We start from the raw sequence: 19785 nt of genomic DNA, 5'->3' as shown, positions 1-19785 counted from the left end.
CCCCTCAGCTGCCTGTATGGCCCCAGTGTGGCCCTTTGAGGAGACTCGCTTGTTCTGGAACCCACACACAGATCCTTGCCCGGGTCTAAGGATACTGCTTTCAGTTTCCAGATGTCACTCAGTCTCCAAACACATTCTCATAATGCTGTCTTCAAGTGAACCTACAAGGAACCCCTCTCATAAAAACAAGACACCTGCAAACACGCAGAAACAAAACTCATAACCACGAAGGCCCACATCCTTGGCCCTCCCCACGGAGGTTTGATATTCACCTGAGGGGACCCCTGAGGCCCAGTTCCCTGCTCTCACTGTCTCCTAAACCTCACTTCTGGCTCAGTTGTCCAGCATACTCAGACCTGTAGCACACTCAGCAGCTATACTCAGAGACCCCTTTTACCAAGGTTGGAGAGGCCCCCTCTTTCCAAGGCTGAAGAACCCCCCACTTACCAAGGCTGAAGAGTCCCCCTCTTACCAAGGCTGGAGGGTGCCCCTCTTACAAAGGCTGAAGAACCCCCCACTTACCAAGACTGGAGGGCACCCCTCTTACCAAGGCTGAAGAGCCCCCTCTTACCAGGTTGCCAGTAGGTATGCACCCCCTGGCAGAGAATGGTTGGCCTGGCTATGTCCACATCCCTAGTACAACTGGTCACAGTTGTGGGATAGGTTCCTGAGCCAACAGAGCCCTGTGGCTCCTGCTTACCAGAAGGGACAGTCTTAAGAGACACCAGACACAGTCACAGCAGAGTTGTGATCAATGCCACACAGGGGCCTAGAGCAGAGCAAGGAGGGGGTTCTTGGAGAGGATTCAGAAGAGCTCAGGGCTCAGAATACCCAGGGCCAGGTGATCACTTGGAGTCTGGCCTTTGTCCTATCTTGACTTGATCTCCCGAGAGGCAGGCACACTAAGGTACACAAGTGGTTTGGCTGAGAATGGACTCAGGAATCACCCAGTGGAAGATCCCCTGGCTCTGGTCCTGCAGATCAGCTGTGGCACCCCGGACCACACACATTCTCTGATGAAAGCCTGCCCAGCATCTTGGACCTTATGCACACGTGTGCCTGACTGTCCTTGAGTGCATGACCGCACTGTAGAAATTCTGTCTCTTGACCTGCCAGTGACGACAGACACCTGATTCATTTCCAGTGTGGGGCTTTGATAAACACAGCAGAAGGGGCCTCCTGATTCAAGGCTTCGTGTGGTGTTTGCTTTCACTTATTTTGAGAAAATGACAAGGATCTCAGTTGCAGGCTACCTCGACTAGGAGATACTGTGCCTACGAGCTTCGGTCACTCCACATCCTTGCCCAGGTGACTGGCATCCTTTTGTTCTAAGCAACTGTCAAACTAACTGAGTTAAAGTGTCCCCTCCCCTGGAGACTGTGCTGCTAGCCACTTGCAAACCTTCTTTAGAGGAGTGTCAGTTCAAATATTTCGCTCAGTATGTGTTCCTCTTTGTGTTGCCGGTTTGTAATAGTCACTGAGTTCCCGTGTGTGTGTGTGTGTGTGTGTGTGTGTGTGTGTGGTGGGGTGCACTTGTCTACACAGGTGCATATGAAGGCCAAAGGTAAACTCTGGAATGTCTTCCACCGTGTTTCTCCACCTTAATTTTGGGACTGCGACTCTCACTGGACCCAGAACTCACATTTCGGCTGGGTTGACTGCCCAGCAAACCTGTTTCTGCCCCTTCCCAGGATTATGGGTGTGCACAGCTGTACCCAGCCCTTATGCTGCTGCTGGCCATCCAAACTTAGGTCCCCATGCTTGCCTGGTGACTACTTAACCCACTGAGCTGTCTCTCCAGCTCCATAATAGACTTTAGAAAAATGTATCCTCTTTTTTTACTGCTGAGCAGTAGTCTAATATGTATGTCATTCTTCCATTGAAGGGCATCTAGGTTGTTTCCAGGTTCTGGCTATTACAAACAATGCTGCTATGAACATAGTTGAGCATATACTTTTGTTGTTTGATAGGGCCTCTCTTGGGTATATTCCCAAGAGTGGTATTGCTGGGTCCAGGGGTAGGTTGATCCCGAATTTCCTGAGAAACCGCCATACTACTTTCCAGAGTGGTTGCACAAGTTTGCATTCCCACCAGCAATGGATGAGTGTACCCTTTTCTCCACAACCTCTCCAGCAAAGGCTATCATTGGTGTTTTTTATTTTAGCCATTCTGACAGGTGTAAGATGGTATCTTAAAGTTGTCTTGATTTGCATTTCATATACGCATCCTCCTGAATATTAACCTTCATCAGGTGATGAAAGGAGACAGAGACAGAGACCCACATTGGAGCACCGGACTGAAATCTCAAGGTCCAAATCAGGAGCAGATGGAGAGAGAGCACGAGCAAGGAACTCAGGACCGCGAGGGGTGCACCCACACACTGAGACAATGGGGATGTTCTATTGGGAACCCACTAAGGCCAGCTGGCCTGGGTCTGAAAAAGCATGGGATAAAACCGGACTTGCTGAACATAGCGGACAATGAGGACTACTGAGAACTCAAGAACAATGGCAATGGGTTTTTGATCCTATTGCACGTACTGGCTTTGGGGGAGCCTAGACAGTTTGGATGCTCACCTTACTATACCTGGATGGAGGTGAGTGGTCCTTGGACTTCCCACACGTCAGGGAACCCTGATTGCTCTTCAAGCTGATGAGGGAGGGGGACTTGATCGGGGGAGGGGGAGGGAAATGGGAGGCGGTGGCGGGGAGGAGGCAGAAATCTTTAATAAATAAATTAATTAATTAAAAAAAGAAATAAGTAATAATAACAATAAAAAGAAAAAAGAAAAAGAAAATGTATCCTCGACCCAGATGTTTGTGTGCCAAGAGTTTCCTTGTGCTATGGCTCACCTATTTATTTTCCTACTGATGGCTCCAAAGAGCGGGTCTGTTTAATGTTGGCAAAGTCCTATGAGTTTTCTTTCTGTGATCTCAGCTATTTGTATCTTGCTCCAGAGGTCTTCTCTATTTTGAGGCTGTTATAGATATTTCTGTCTTTTCTTTTGGAGTGACAGGGTAGGTCTATCCTTTGTTCCATGGTGTGGACATGGGGCAAAGTGCATTTATCCATAGCCGTACCCAGTTGTCCCAACGATACGCTTGTTAAACAAACCTTGCTTTCTCCATTCAGTTGACCCGCCAGCTTGGCAAATGTCATCAACTACGTATTTGTGGATTGATTTCTGGCGTCTATTCTACTCTGCCTGCTTTTTTGGTCCTAAGTCAATTGACCTTATCTCAAAATGTGAAGCCACCAGTAAGTCTGAATACAAAGCAATCTCGCAATCTTGCAATCTCTCTTTCTCTCTTCCTCTTTACACCCACCCGCAGAGAATTTTCTCATTCTAAAACCTTTGAATTTTCACATGAATCTTGGGCTTATTTTGTCTGTTTCTACAGAATAGCTTTCTGGAATTTTGATTGGATAAAGAGTAGGAATCTTAGAAATACCATAAACTTTGAATTCATGAGCATTAATTTAGATGACTTTAAATTTCTGTAAACAATGTTTCAGATTTTCACTGTAGAGGTCTTGCATATATCTTTTTGTTAAATTTATTTCTAAGGAGTTTACTGATATTATAAATGGTATTTATTTTTTTTCATTTCCAACTGTTTCTTTTTAATATGGTGTTTTATATTAGTCTTACATTTACTGACCTTGCTAGGCTCATACTTCTAATGACTTCTTTGTATATTTATTTGGCTTTTCTAAGTAGATAATCAAGTTGCCTCTGAATGAGGACATTGATACATCTTTTCAAACGTGTACCCTTTCCGCCGGCTTTCTTCCTCACCTTGCTGAGGATCATAAAGCCATTGCAAAAAAAAAAAAAATGGTTAGGAGAACTTTAGTCTTAGAGAAAGTGTTGAATATTTGAATTTTAAAAATTTTATCTATTTGGTGTGTGTGTATTCAGTTTATAAATGATACCAGGAGCAGGTATTCTGTAGTTCCTGTCTACCGCAGTTACTGATTTTGCTGTCAGCGGGGATCTCACAACATTCCCACCCTTAGCTACTGTGCAGGACTTCTTAGGTATTATGGTTATGATTTAAACAACACTTTCTTCTCTGTTATTTTCTGATAAAGCTTATCTGGAAATAGAAATATTTTCTCGCCCTCATGTGTTTAGTAGAATTCAGCAACCCAGGACGTACGGATGGAAACTTTCCTAACAGAGAAATTTAAAACTTTTTTCAACACGTGTGAGTCCTTCCGTCCCTCCCTCCTTCCCTTTCTTCCTGTCTCATTCCTTCCCTTTCTTTCTGTCTCCCTCCTTCCCTTTCTTCCTGTCTCCCTCCTTTTTCCATTTGAGACAAGGTCTCCTTACATAGCTTGAGTTAGCCTCGAATTTGCCCTCTGCTTGCCTCAGCCTCCTGAGAGCTGACTGGATATGGGTCCTTTAGATGTCATCTTCCTTCCGCGTCAGTTTTGAGAATTGTACTACCCATGGCATGTTAGCTTCCATCTCGGCTGCTAAGTGTGCTAGCACGAAGTCACTCACAGCGTCCCTTCATGGACTTCGTATGTCTACGAATTTGTAGCGATTTTTCTTTCAGCATCCTCTCTATTGGCGGCGTGTATTTTCTCCTTTTTTTCCTGTTCATCAGCCTTGCCAGAAATATTGATTTTATCTGTCTTTTCAAAACTGCAGTGTTTGCTTGTCCTGCCTTTTCTCTGTCGTCTGTCCTCTGATCATGTCTACTGCACTGTGCTCCTCATTTGATCTCTTGTGGTCTTAATTTACTCATTTAAACTTTTCTACATTCTATTTATCCTCTCTCTCTCTCTCTCTCTCTCTCTCTCTCTTTGTGCCTGTGTACGTGTGTGTGTGTGTGTGTGTGTGTGTGCGTATGCCATGATGTGTCAAGGCCAGAGGACAACTGGCAGGGGTTGGTTTTCTCTTCCTCCCGTGGGGGTCCTGGGAATTGAACTCAGGTCACCATGCTTGGCAGTAGACACTCCTATCTGCTGAGCCATCTCACCGGCCCTTCTTTGAGATTTTGGTAATTCTTGCCCATCTCTTGGTTTCCTGCTTCCTACACCGGAAGCGTAAGAAGTTGATTTGGAAATGCAGCATCTCTTCTAGACGTTTCCAGCTAAAGTCCTCTCTCCAAGCGCTGCCTCAGCTTTGTCTCCGAGCTTCGATGGGCAGTGTTTCCATGGCCGCCCAAGTCAAAATATTTGATGACTTTTTTTCCTGGGACTTATTCTTAGAACCATAGATTATTCTGATTTATGTTTTATAATTTCTAAATATTTGGAGGAAATTCAAACTATCCACTCGGTTTTTATTTTTAAATTTGTGTCTATTGAGATCAGAGAGACTATTGTGTATTTATTTTAGCTCTGTGTAAATGCACTAAAACCCACTCTTATTGAGCAGGGCAGGTTTCTCCAGAAGCAGTCAGGCTGCTCGTGACAGTTCTTCTGGAGCGCTGCACACTTGTTGATTTGTTTCCTGTCAGGTACTGAGAGGGAGGCGATTATACCTCCCTTCGGGTGCCCACACGTCTTTGTGGGTCCTCATGGGGTATGGAGACTTTTCCCATCAGGTACTGTGAGTGGGGCGTCCCTATCTCCAGATGCCCACATGTCCCGTGAGTCCTCGTGGGGTATGAAGACTGTTTAACTTCAGGACTTCTGGGCTTTCCTGAGGACTTACTTTGGATGTCATCTGCAGTCACCTTCACCCCTGTAATTTCCTTATTTCTGCGTGTTTCCCATGGGCCTCTTGTCTCTTCAGTTAAGGAATAATTCTTTGTCTTGAAGCTCTGTTTCTGGGAAAACCGTTCCTCATTGCTGCCTTCCAGGACTCTGAGTGCTCAGAGAAGTCACCAAGGCCAGCATGAGGTGAGGGGGAGGTCTGGTCATCAGGCGTGATGACAGAGATGCACAAGCCACTGTTCTTGTAATTTATCTGTTCCTCGGCCTGCTTGACTGGCCCCAGATAGACCGCATCCTTTGTCCTCCAGATCCATGCTGCATTCATCGTCTTCTACCCCTGCCAAGGCACACGGGGCCTGTGGCAGTGGGAACAGGGTCACATGGTGCATCGGGCTCCTCCTGTTGTGTTTGACAATCCCTTGCTCCAGGGCCTCGGCTCCTTGCTGGGGCTTGCAGGGTTCCACATATCACTGACCCTGTGGTCCTACTACAACACAAACTTGCCGTAGAAGCCATGTGTGTACTGTTCCCACTCAGAAGTGATAATCATCATAGTCACTTAGTTGATGGGCATTTGTAGGTGAGGTGCAGAGAATCTTCAAGATCCAGTGAGGTCACCAAGCACCAAAGCAGGAAGGACAAAGTCCCAGCCTATGCTGGGCCTCTGAGCCCAAGGGTTTTGCCTGTGTGGCTGACCTTGAGAAGGTACAAAGATTCGCCCTGATTGAATTATGGAATGAGGGCATTTTGTAAGCCTGTAAGCATGTCCAACCTGTGGCCCACGGACCACGAGAATGGAACCCAGCTCATTTGTAGACCATACTGTCATATTGAAATGTCAAAAGTTGGACACCTGTGTAAGGCACTGGAGAACTTGCCAGCGAGCCTTCCTGGCCCTGATCTGCATGGTAACATCACAGAACCCTTTTGTAGCGTTTCTCCCACGGTCAGCCTCGTGCCCAGAGCAGAAGGGTTAGCTTTGGCCAGACCTAGATCTTACACGGTCCTCTTCCAACACACCATTTCTCGACCTCCCTTCTAATGAGACCAGAGAGGGTATGCCTCCTGTACTGGTGCCTACAGATCACGTTCCAGAGGCCCTGTCATCCTGTCCTACCATAGGTCACATGTCTACCACAGCATCTTCCCAATGCTCACTGCAGTCCACCTGGTTCTTACTGGGGTCGTTGAGGTACACTTTAAGGAGTGTTGCATTCTGCTCCTACACCCTTCTGGATGTGTTTGGGTAGACTATCTAAAGGGAAGTGGACTAGGGATAGTTTCAATATATTCCCTCGAGGACTGATGAGATTGCTGAGTGGGTGAAGTCCTGAGTTCATCCCTGGACTGACCCATATAGGAGCAGGAAAGGACCAGCTCCTCCAAGTTGTTCTCTGACCTTCACACATAAACCATGGACTCATGTGTGTACGCATGCACGTGCACGCAGGCACACACACACACACACACACACACACATTGTTATACACACCAGTATAAGCAAAATATATATGCAGAATATAATTCTAAAAACTTTTACCTGGGTGTGGTGGTGCACACCTTTAATTCCTGCACTCAGGAGATAGAAACAGACATCTCTAAGAGTCTGAGGATAGCCTGGCCTATTTAGAGAGTCCCATGCATTATATATAGTAAGACCATGTCTAAAAAAATTGTGTCCTTTTGGCCTTTCCTGTGCTCATAAACTCTCATCTCTGTTAAGTGCAGCCATTGTGACTTGTACTCATCCCCAAGGAGGTGGCCAGGGTGGGCCTGGGTCGACTTCAGTCCCACTCTGGAGACAACATGCTATTTCCCTTGTGCTGATGATAGCTCAGGCCCTGGTCCCACAACATGCAGAGGCTCTGAGCATTGCTCATTGTATAGCTATACTCTGACAATGCTATCAGTCCTTGGAGGACACTGGGACACTGGATGACCTGCCCACATATAGGACCTGGATTCTCTCCTCAGAGCCTGGGGTGCAGTCTGCAGTTCTGAAGTCAAGGAGTAAATGTCACCAAGGGCCAAAGACAATAGAGAAGAGATGTTTCTGAGCTGGGGCTCCAGGGAAGTTGCTTCAAGCTAATAAGAAGACACGAATCACGGGATTCTGGGAACAGGAGACACTCCTCCAGAGACAGAGCAGTAGGTCAGACCAGTATAGGGGTAAGGGGGGCTGTGGAAGTCCCTCTTCTAGCTCCATTTCCTTCTGACCTGGAGAGTAACGACATCTGTCCAGGGGGACAATCCCTACCTGAGGGTGGAGAAGGTTTAAAATGACATCATCTTTGCACTCAAGGCTTTCAGAATCTTAGGAGTCTATATTTGCAAAAAGATACAGAGAGCGGGGAGTCCTCTCCACAGGGCACACGGGGGCATGAATGTATTCAACAATGAACACACAGTATTTCAATCCCAGGAGTTGTGTGGAGCAGAGGCAAAGCAAACACCCATTGCTGTCTCCTGCAATATCTGTTCTGACTGTCAAATGGATGGATCCATGGGTCTCTGGGAAGCAAACAACCACCCACCACAGTCCCAGTCTGGAACATGGCAGCTGCCTCAAGACCACAGTGCCAGGCTGGAGTCTCACAGCCATCCCTTGCACATGAGTCCTTAGGGACCAAGTCCCTCCACCAGTCACTCAAAGAAATATCTCTGATTCCCCATTTCCTTCCCAGAAGTTCCAGGGAGCTCTGCAGGTTGGTAGAGACTGGACCTGCCCGCCCAGCTCAGTTATGGTCGCTTCCCATGCTCTTGGCCTTCTGGAAGATGTTCTGCATGGCTGAGATTCTGTCCTTATCCTGGATGTCAAAGACCTGGAACTGCAGTGGGCAGGGACAGAGGGTCACAGGCAGCCAGGCTGCACCTGTCTCAGACATCCTCTCTGACCACCCTACCTGTGAGTGTCCACCTGGTCCATCACCCCGGCACGTGGACCATCCCAGCACCCGTCCTCCAACAGCCCTATCTCACACAATGTATCCCTGACACAGGAATGACCCCTCTCCCAGGGAGGTCCCACTAACAGTGGTTGAAGGCTTTTTCCCTGCACATTCCTGACCGAGAAATGTCAGGCATGCTTTGGAGGCAGTATTCGGGCCTGGGTGGACGAGTTCCTGCCTTTGTTGGGGGTCAATGGGCTCTATAGGTGTAGAAGGGACAGCTTGTAGACACCCCGAAACAGCAGGCCAGAGAACATAAGGTCCTAAAGGGTGTGACTCTCAAAATGCCAAGTCCAGCAATACACAGGAAATTGAGCCCAGAAGGTCCAGGGAAAGTCAAAGCCCCAAAGTAGAGAGGGCTCTGGGCATCTTCTGGGTGGTTTAAGATAATTCTGTGGAACACGGGCGCAATCTCAGGCACTCTGCCCTTACTTCCAGAGAGAACCTTACACCCATGGGGCCTCTCCTAGAACTCTGGTTTTACCACAGCCATCCTTGAGTTCCTGACCTGGGAGAGAGTGGTCAGGGTTCAAGACCAGGACTCTAAGCCACTCCCCCCCATGAAACAACTGCACCCACCTTATCAAGCAGAAAATCAAAGTAAGCAGTGGTCCAGTAGGTAGGGTCACTGGCAGGGAGTTGCAGGAGTGCCTTGACTCCATTGTCAATGCGTGGTGGACGGCTGTGGCCCAGGTGGGTGACATGGATTCGTAAGGACTCCTCGGGCTGGCTGGCGAAGTGTTCCACACGTTGGTAGATGGTGCCGAGGTCCAGGCCGCTGTCCTGCAGCAAGTTGTGCTCCGGGTACAGGAAGTGGGGCAGGTTCCTGGTAGCCAGGCAGCAGAGCAGCACCACCAGCAGACGGTACACGGCGCCCTGCAGGTCCATCCAGTCCTCGGGTGCTGGGAAGAGCACAGAGGCCCACAACAGCACTGTCTGCAGGACACAAAGTCAGACCTGTCAAGGGGCGGCTGGAGCGGCTCCCACCACCTGCCGTCCACTAGCCCTGCGCCAGCTCACATCCGCCAACCCTCCTCAACATCTCCAATGCTGAGTTCCTCTGGTATCTGCCACCCTAGCAGCTTCTGGAGCTCCCATCACCTTCTCTGCCCCTCCCTCTCTCCTCTAGGCCTCCCTTTTCAGCCTTTGCTGAACTCTGGTCAACTTCAGAACTCCCTCGGGTTTCCTGAGGCTTCCTCCATGCCCCTCCACTGATCTTTGTAGACTGGCCCTAAGGGCATTAGAAGTCCTCCTCCTCTCCCTCCTCCTCCGCCTCCTCCTTTCTGCTCCAAGGTCCTTACTAGATTACCACCCCCATTACCCAACTGTGTTTCTGGGTCCTCAGACTGTCTTCCTCCTCATCTCTCAGTTTATCTAGGATTCTCTGTGTATCAGACCCCAGTGGCCACTGGAAACCAGATCCCCACCTTGGGCAGAGGCCTGAGACAGCAGACTGACTCCCCAGAGCCAGAATCTGACAACACGGACCAAGCAGAGGGTCCTCTTTATCGTGAACACACACCCCGGGGGGGGGGATCCCAAGACTTCACAGCTCTACCCACTTGCTTCTCACTGCCCCGTGGGCTAGGGGTGATGGAACCTTACTTGTTCTTCATCCATAGCAGGATGTAGATGTGATGTGACTGTCCTGCCCCAGGGAGCATAGGAAGGGAGCCAGTGCTCCCATGGGTACCCACTTGGCGCCAATCCATAGGGGAATCTGACGAGAGGAATCGTGCCGTGGAGAGGTCCAGCCCTGTGTGGCCCAACCCAGTCACGTTTCCGTTGCAAGTCCTCCCATGACACCTGTCTAGGAATGGCCAAGGCCAGCATGGGGCCAGCACCATGGCACCACTCTACAGCCATGCCTACGAGACCTCGTGGGCTGTGGTCTCTTCCTCAGGTGAACCTGGAGTCCTCACAGTACCTGTGGCTGCTCATCACGGAGCTGGTGTGAGGGACACACCCAGGGGGTCCCTGCCCTCTATTGTCTAGTCACAGATGTGAGCAACAGAGCAAGGCAGGTGGTGAGCTACCGTGCCTACCTTCAAGTGGTCAAAAGTTAGGCCGGGGCTCTGGCTGCTACCTCGCCAGCTCTCTAGGTTCACCCGGTCGAGGATGGAGAGGCTGTCCAGGCGGTGACCAGGGAAGGAGCCTAGTGCACCAAGCAGGCGGCTGAGCAGGTAGCCAGTGGAGATCCTGAAAGCCAGACCCACCTGTCAGGTCTGGGGTTCACAGTGCCCAGCACCCTGTGTACCACCCAAAAGAAAAAGCAGGCGGTGGCTGCTCCCCAATACTAGAACCTCGTGAGTCCCATAGGGGGGTCATTCTCTTACTGTGGCCATCCTGGGGCTCCATGACCTATGTCTCTCTTAGCAGCTGATTTTGTTTGCTAGCTTGAACATCTGTGGTTCAGACTCCCCATCAAAGATTGCAGGGATTGTGGAAGACCTCAGCCAGCCCACCCTTTATTTAGACTGAGGTTTGGTGGCGCTCCAAGCTGGCAGGGGGGTGTGGGCTCCACTCCAGGGTGTATTAGGGAAACCAAAGTCCCCTGCCCACCATGGGAGCCAGAGGGTGGAGAATATGTGAGGCTCTTCATCTAGGACCCTTAGCACAGGGCCCAGCACATCACAGGCCCTCACTTCTGTGTTTGCTGAACCAGCATTGGGTCTGAACCAGACTCCACACCCTGTGAGCCTTAGTCCTAAAGGGTGGGCAGAGGTGGGGCAACAGGAAGGCCATATTCTACTCGGCCCCACCCTTCATCTGCCTTGGTGGGCTGGTGCTTACTCAGCAAGGATGCAGGGTATGGGACCCACAGAGCTCTGCAAAAGCTTCAGAATGTCACAGCAGCTTATAAATGTCACTTATAAGGAGCAACTCGGTTCCAAGATGGCAGCACCTTGGGCATGGAAATATTTTGTAAGTCCCCCAGCAGAATCACTATGGTCTTATAGGGGGGTGCCAGGGATGTCAGTCTTGGATGGATCCCAGGCCCTGAGTCCTGCTGGCTGAGCTTCTGTCTTCTTCACCTTCTCACAGACACTGAGTTGGTAGCAAGTAGCCCTCACTGAACTCACAGGCTTCAGGGGACTTAAAGAAGTCAGGGCTGGAGATAAGGGCCGGCACATGGAAGGAAACATCTATAACTAAACATCTCAAGTGGGAGAACATTCTGAGAAGGGCTCTGTAAATCTGACAATGCCACCTCAAGTGAAAGGTATTAACAAGCCCAAGTTACTTTTATCAGTGTGAGCATCCTTGTTGTATGGGTGTTCTCACTATATGGGCATCCTCACTGCGTGAGCATCCTTACTGTGTGAGCATCCTCACTGTGTGAGCATCCTTGCTGTGTGAGTATCCTCACTGTGTGAGCATCCTCACTGTATGGGCATCCTCACTGTATGAGCATCCTCGCTGTGTGAGCATCCTCGCTGTGTGAGCATCCTTGTTGTGTGAGCATCCTCGCTGTGTGAGCATCCTCACTGTGTGAGCATCCTCACTGTATGGGCATCCTTGCTGTGTGAGCATCCTTGCTGTGTGAGCATCCTTGCTGTGTGAGCATCCTCACTGTGTGAGCATCCTCACTGTATGGGCATCCTCACTGTATGAGCATCCTCGCTGTGTGAGCATCCTCACTGTGTGAACATCCTTGTTGTATGGGTGTTCTCATGTATTGGCATCCTCACTGTGAACATCCTTGCTGTGGGAGCATCCTCGCTGTGTGAGGACCTTAGACAACCTCTCTGCTAGAGTTTAGCTGGCTATTGGTGAAAGACCCCCTCCCACACCACCTTCCACATTGATATCTCACCACAGCTTTATGCTATTGGTCACCTCCTGTGCAGAAGATGTCCCAGCCATGTCCTCCCCAAAGCTCCCTGTGACTCATTAAACTCTAGAACTGCCCCAGAGATTCTAGAAACCTCAGCATGACACAGATGTCCACAGGGCAGAAGCAGGCAAGAATCCCTCAGATCCTCCTGCATGAGGCTCAGGGAGCATCAAGGTGTTTCTCTCTTCCCTCAGGTCCAGAGTGGCATTTACCTCCAGTGCTGGGCATTAGCTGGTACCAGGTCCACCCCGTGGCTGGCAATTCTTCTCAAGATGCCCTCAGGGAATCCAGGCTTCAACTGGGCCCGCTCCAAGGCAGGCACCCTGTGCTTCTTCCTCACCACAGGCACAACGTTGAAGCGGATCTTCCTCCAGCCACTGGACACCAGCAGGGACAGGTGCAGCTGCCCTTCCTTCAGGTTAGCAGCATTCAGAGAGCCTGCAACAACCTGCCATCAATCTAGCTCCCCTCTTCTGGGCCTAACCCTGCTTTGGTCTGGGACACCCTCCCTGCTGTCATGACTGCCCTTCCCGGTATCTGCGGCTCCATAGGAACCATTGCACAACCCTACGCATGGAGCAATGCCAGCTGAGCTATGTCACAGCATCCTTCATACCAACACCTTCCCTCAAGAGCCTTCTGTCTGCTAGGCCCCTCCCTCAGTCTTGTTGCCTGAGCCTGCTTCTCACACCTCCTGGACCTGTGGGATCTGCCCCCTGTCTGTTGCACCTCTGCTCAAGTCAGCTCCATTCAGTGTCCAGGCTGGAGACAGGAGAAAGACTACGTCCCAAGGAGAAGCGCTGGACATGTATGGTGCTTGAAGCTGCAGTGTGAGGAGCAGGACTGGTGGAGTTCCCCTGCCTCCCTGGGCGGCTCAGAGCCAGCTCTTTTGGCAGATGGCTGTGATAAAGACATCTCATTGCTTCATTCCGAACCTTTCCAGTCTTTAAGGAAAGTCAACAGGGTGCTTTTGGGCCTAGCATCCCATTCCAGGGACTCTGTACCCGCTAGACACTGATAACTCCAAAGGACAGCCTTTAGCTATAGTGTCACCTGCAGTGTCTACAGACTCATATCCCTGCTCCAGCCAGCTGTGGCCAGGGAGAACAGACATGATAACCCAGCTCACCTGAGTAGTAACAAAGCTAGGGGGATCAATCCCAGGCTGGACCTCTGCTGAGGAGCTGGTGAGTTTGTGCCCATCGCATCCCCTACACCAAGAGCCTCCCTAACAGCTTAGGTCAGAGCCACCAATGCATGCATGCATGCTGGTCCTCCTACCAGACAGGTGGGACTTGGCAACAAAGGACAGGAAAAGCTTAGGATCAAGTGCATGGGAGAGAACTGCCCATGCTGGGAAAGGCCCTGGTATCCTGAGAGGAGGTACTAGGTGACCCCGTTTCCAGGCTGCCATGACCCAGAAATCCAGGCTCAGCCTGAACATTCTGTATGATGAGGTCTGTATCTACTTAACACTCCAGGAATTGGTTACCTCCATTACCTGATGAATGACACATTATGGCTGAGAGACTTTTCTCTCCTCTCCCTACTGAGACCTCACCCAGAGCTCATGTCCCTATCATGAACCCCTAGGCCCCCTAAGAGGGAACATTCAGGAGTGACAGGGCTGGATGCTGGTGTATCCAGGAGCCTTCTACTTCAGCGTTCCCTTTCTTTCAAAACAAGTCAGCAACAGAGATAATGAGGGGGATAACAAAGACACCCACGCCATCACACAGGCTCAGGGTGGAACTGTTTCCCCTCCTACCCCAGCGCTATTTGTCTATGTCCATTGAGGGACCTGGGTCAGAGGCCAGAACAGCCAATCGTCTGGGAGCTGGGTGTGCTCAAAACAGAATCCCCAGCCCAAGCCTTGTAACAGAGTCCCCATTGCAAGGAAAGAGCTGGGCCTTGCTGTGTATCCCTTCAGCTCCCATGATCTGCAGGCAACCTCTGGAATCCTCCATCCTGCATGAGCCTCAGTTTCCCCGTGAAGAGGGAGGGGACCCTCTTGGCTCAGCATTTAAATGTCTCCTTGTCTTCCTCTAGTCACACATTTTATTTGTGAAATGGCAACCTGGAAGACAGCCAGCCACACCTGTTCTCAGCAGGCTACCTCTAAGCCAGGCCTGGCTGGTCTCACCGGTTCCAGGGAGTGGATGGCTGAACCCTGTCACCAGCAATAGCTTCCCTTTTAAGGTATGTGTTGGAAGCAATGCCTGGAATGTCCCATGGGCCCAGCTCAGCCACAGCAGCAGGAATGGGCCTAGGCTATGGGGTCTCTTTACTCAGTCAGGAGGCAATCTGGTTATGCATGTGGGGCCTAGAGGTTTGCACTGTCCTTGATGCAACTTGATGTAACTTGGAAATCTCCTAGTTACCCCATAGGTCTGTGCCTCAGCAAAAGAGTGGGGCCTGCAGAAGCCAGGTCCAGCTGGTAGTGCAATGACTGTGTTAGGTCAAGCAAAAAGGCAGGAATGGTCCTGCTGAATTAGAGGGTTCAAGAGATGACCATGTAAGATGCCCAATGAGATGCAAAACACCAGACGCTTAATAACAGTCTCTAGCCACCCGAAGGTCAGTCTGCTCCAGGACACCTGGCCTAGCAGGTCTGGGAGGGACTGCCTGCAGAAGCTGACCCCTAATGTTGGAAGCCTAAGAGCCCAAGGGCTTCCTGAGTCCTGCAGCCCAGACTGAAACCTAGGTGCCCAGCTGTGGGCTCTGCTAGACACCCTTTCCCAGGGCCCTGGGAAGGAACAGCAGTCCACTGCCCCAGGCTCCACTGTCCCTGGAAATGCAGATAGGCCCAGACTCCACACACTAGGGATCTCAGGCATGTTACTGCCCTTAAGGGAGGCAACTACCCATTCGCTGACGACACAGTATAAATACCAGGAAGTTGACTTGGGAAGACAAACATATGAGAAAATAGCATCTGCCACCATCATGTGTCTGTCTCCTCCAAGAAAAACAGGACATTCTCTTTTGGCCTCCAATGCCCTATCAACCTGACGTTCAATACCTGAACCCAAGAGGACAAGTGTCTTCACTTAGGTCCCCAATCTTCTTGCTTATCACAGGCTGTACCTACTATTGAAGTCACCTTTGTGTAAAGAGACTGGTTAGTTCTGGTCATGCTGAGACCTACCTGAAGCTCCGATACCCCGGATTATATAAACAAGATGTCCCACAAGAGACTGAGGCTGGGTTCCTTGCCATATTTGAAAATACCCAGTCTGGGTCTTAATGTACCAGTTAGCATCTCAGTCCTAAATTGGAGCAGGCATGCACATATGCCTGTATATATAGAGGCACACATTCACATGTACGCATTCACATGTGTCCTCGTGTCTTTTCACACCTCCACATACGCATATACATGCACACTAGCATGTGTCTGCATCCTGACTCACATACAGTCTGACCGATGGTGACCGAGGCTGAAGTGGGGACAGGCGTTAAGCATCACCAGCACAGACTGTAACAGGTAGCAGAGTAAATTCCTAAAACCTTGCCAGAGACCCTTTGTGGCAAGCTAGCCAGCAAAACCACAGCTTGTCCTAAACTCTCAGACATTTATAAAGTGACATTCGTTAAAATGTCTTCCCCAAAGCACCATGCAGAAACAGGTCACATGTGATTCACAACCTGTTTTCTCAGGGAGTCTGGGGGTTCAGGGGCCAGAGCAAGTCTCCTGGCTCACGGGGCCCCCAACAGACAATGCCAACTCACACTGTACTCATATGCACAAGGAATACACACACACAAACACACACACATGGGCCCCCAACACACAATGAAACTCACACTGTACTCATATGCACAGCGAATACACACACACACACACCACACACACACACAGGAACCTGTATGCAGACCCCATGGGCCAGTCCAAACCCTGAGCCCTCCGACACAGTGGTCACACACATACATGCACACACATATTGTACATACGTGCAGAGTACCTCCCCACTCCCCACCCCGTTACCTGGTGGGACGAGGTTGTGGTGCTTGCAGTGTACAATAGCAGCCACCAGAAGATCTTTAAGGACACACAGTACTTTACTGGGTACAATGTGTCCACAGCACTTGTCTCTGCTCTCTGAGGAGGCGCTGAAGACATCATCAGTCATCCATGGCTCCAGGCCAGATGCTTCCTTGAGGACACCCAGGCGACAGATTGCAGGGCCATCCCCTGGCTCAGTGGCTTCTGACTCCTCAACCAGGAGAGCCTCGGCGTCCACCCCCAGGGGCACCTCCACATCCAGCGGGTCCTCTGAGGAGCGCAGCGCAAACTGGAAGGCCTCCAGGTCTCGAGAATAGTCGACAAGGAAGCGAGGGTCCAAGGCATGGACACGCTCCAGCACAGTGAGCAGGATGTTCTCTGCTCTCTGGTAGTCCTGGACACGGGGTGACTCCCGCGACTGGATGGCCAACAGGTAGTGATGCCACAGGGGCACCTGCTCGGTCATGTCTGGAGCAAAGACACAGGGGGCAGGCATCCCTGAGCAGTAGTCAGCAGGGCCTAGGAGCCCTTGGGAACGGCTCTTCAGCTGGTGCGGACTGGCGAGGAGGAAGCGGTACCTGCCCAGGTGAGGTGAAGGGCTGCAGGTAGGGCTCAGCTCTCCACAGGCAGAGTTCCAGAGGGGCAGGCGCTGTGCAGCAGGTTAAATAGCTGAACCAAGGCCAAGGCCTTTGAAGTGGGGTGAGTCAGTACCTAACAATTAAAAGTATCACAGGGGGCTGTCCAGGGAGGCGGAGGCCCAATTGCTTACTACTCTCCTCCCTCCCTACTCCCTCCTGAACCTTGGGTTCAAAACACAGTGGCCTAACCTGGAGGAGGGCAGGTGTCTCTCATGCTTCATGCCTCCCTCCCCCCTCCCCACTCTGTCTGGGTCCTCTCCTCTCTAAGGCGGCTGCGAGAGGAACAAGACTCAGGCCTGACCTGGGTAGTACCTCCTAAGCATTCCCCAGATACCAGTGTAAATCATCCCTTCTCCATTTGTCATTCATATAATTGGCCAGCTCGGCCCCTCGGGGTGCCTGTCCCATCCCTCCAGCCTCCCTCTGAGAAGAGTTAGCACGCACCTGGCCAGGAGCTGCTGCCTTCTAGGAGAGAAGCGGCCTCTGACTCCACCTCATGGCTGGAAAGTCTTACCCTATGAGCCACCTGCCAGCGCCCTGCCCACTGTCTCCTCCCTGTTCAATGTCACACAAGTCCAGACAGGCAGGAGGGAGCCGCCCCTAGCGACCCTTGGCCCTTAGAGGAGCTCCAGTTGCACAGGTAGCAGCTCAGCTTCTAGTCTGCAAACAGACAACTAGGTGACAGCCCCATGGGTGTCACAGAGATTCCATCTCTGCAGCCACACCATGCATGACCTCTGACCCCAGCCATCTGCACTAAGTCAGAGCTACCAGATGATAGGATAGGAAAACCACCCTTCTTGGAGTGGCTGCTCAGAGCCTCTGAGGGGCTCCGACCTGTGAGCCTTCGTGACAGAGATAGGCTTCCCTACAGCCTAGTGCAGCTCTGGATGCTGGGCTGCCCAGCATACAGCTCACCCTCTCCAAGGCTGTGCAGGTTTCAGAGGGCTGCTTCTGCCCTTCACACTGCTTTCTCTGCCCCACCCAGTTCCCCGACTGCACCGCAGTCTGTGAGAGGTAGGCCCTGCAGCCCTAGATAGCCCAGCTCTGATGCACCAGGCCAGACAGTTCCTTCCTTGCTGCGACCCTGGGCTTTTCCACACAACCTCACACAAGTCCCTTCAAGCCACCTAGGAGACCGGACCACCCCCAAGCAAGGTGCTGCCTAAGCTTCTCACCCTCTATGCTGCCCCTCCCCCTCTGCAACCTGGCGTGCCCAGCAGGCCAAAATTCGGTCCTTCCTTCCTTGGCTCTTCTAGAGGATAGTGAAAGCTCCCCATGACTGGGGCGGTGTCGTTATCATTCTCCTCCGCGTGCTCTCCGTCTGGTCTTGATACCGAATGGTCAGCCCTGCGAGAGGTGGCCAGGGAAGAAGAGCGTGACCTGGGCTCTGCTTGGATGTCTAAAGACATCACAAGCAAGCAGGCAGTGGAGAGAGGAAGGTGGAGATGGTGGCTGTGTTTGACTTTGAAGGGACCTACAGGAAGGGCCCAAGTCTAGCACCCTTCATACCCCAGTGCAACAGTATGTAAAATAGGGGAAATGGAGGAGACAGGGAAGCCAGATGGTCAGTGTAGCTGTCAGAGCCCATGGGTTTCACAAGACCTTGGTGACGGGGCCAACCACAAATGTATCGATTCACCCTCTCAGTGTAGCACAGGGACAAGCACACTGATTCGGTGCCTCGGGAATTCCCAAGCGCTCTGGGAGTGGCTGGCAGGGAGGGGACCCTCCAGTCTAAATGGATGCATAGAATGAATTTCAGTATGAGGTGCGGGCGCCACACAGCCTCAACATTTTACACACGGCCCATGGCTGTAGACTCTGCATGGATGTTGCCCAGAGCCACTGTGAGTCCCCTGGGCTACCAGGTCTCCCTAGTAGACCTGACTTCCTGGGCACAGAACCTGGAAGCCCTGAATCAGGGTAAAAATGGCTGAGCTCCCTCAGAGGACTCTAGGAAGCATTGTGGGGTTTTTCTGGATCTAGCTACAGCTGCCTCCGTGGCATCAAGCTGCCTCTGCCCCATCCTCTAGAGCGCCTACCTCATGTTCCTCTGCCTTCAGTCTGAGGAATATTGAGGTGGCATCCAAGGCCACCAAATAAAGTTCCCAGTCCTCATGATCTCCTCGTGAGGGCCACACAGGCTCTGTCACTGCAAGTGGCCAGTTCTCAGGCTGCCACAGTGTGCTGGAAAAGTCTGGGCTTTCCTAGCCTTGATCCCCACCCAACCTCACAGAAGCCTCCTAAAGTCACTCAGGGAAACTCAGCTACCACTGAGCAAGGTCTGCCTAAGGTCCTTGTCATCTGGCTGCCTCTCCAGTGACCTGAGGGCACATACCATCACACCAGGACTCAGCTACCTGGCTCCTGCATTCACAGCCTTTCCGCCAGTTCTACATGGCCACATCGACTTCCCGGGCCACCACTTCCACTCTCTACTAAGCAGCTCTGTGCCAACCTCCAGGATTTGCAGCAATGACCACAGGGAAGCCCATGAGAAGGCAGGCACCGCCTGGTACCCTAAGAAAGGCCACTGAGGTCTACTGGCGTTAGTGGTATATTCTGGGATGGACCCCCTCCTCTGTTGTGAGCTGTGCTTATTCTCTCTGGAACTCTGTGGTCTGACAGGATCCCTATGCCCAGAGAGGCTGTTACCTGTTAAAACTCAGACATGGACAC

At 51.3% G+C, this 19785-nt stretch overlaps 1 protein-coding gene across 1 annotated transcript; it reads right to left on the bottom strand.

Annotated features, from left to right (window-relative positions):
* Positions 1-8076: 8076 nt before the first annotated feature.
* On the bottom strand, positions 8077-17615 carry LOC121433332 (protein mab-21-like 4). Its single transcript, XM_041631691.1, has 6 exons — positions 17548-17615; positions 16448-17176; positions 12672-12897; positions 10667-10820; positions 9201-9557; positions 8077-8501 (listed from the first exon to the last, which is right to left on the bottom strand). Exons 2-6 carry the CDS (start codon positions 16959-16961, stop codon positions 8409-8411), a joined length of 1344 nt encoding a protein of 447 aa, XP_041487625.1. The 5' UTR covers positions 16962-17176; positions 17548-17615; the 3' UTR covers positions 8077-8408.
* Positions 17616-19785: the final 2170 nt, after the last annotated feature.

This window comes from Microtus oregoni, unplaced genomic scaffold, assembly GCF_018167655.1.
Source record: "Microtus oregoni isolate MIOR12 unplaced genomic scaffold, Mior012 000038F_ref0000394, whole genome shotgun sequence".
NCBI lineage: Eukaryota > Metazoa > Chordata > Mammalia > Rodentia > Cricetidae > Microtus > Microtus oregoni.
Note: the sequence above shows the minus strand (reverse complement) of the source record. Positions and strands in the feature narration are given on the sequence as shown.

Bases quoted from the DNA above. Each gene is read 5' to 3' on its own strand.
- LOC121433332 (XM_041631691.1), bottom strand. From the start codon at position 16,961: ATGCCTGCCCCCTGTGTCTTTGCTCCAGACATGACCGAGCAGGTGCCC. The intron at 9,558-10,666 runs GTAGGCACGGTA...TGTGTCCTGCAG, and splicing joins TAACTTTTGACCACTTGAAG to ACAGTGCTGTTGTGGGCCTC. The intron at 8,502-9,200 runs GTGGGTGCAGTT...TGCCCACTGCAG, and splicing joins TTGATTTTCTGCTTGATAAG to TTCCAGGTCTTTGACATCCA.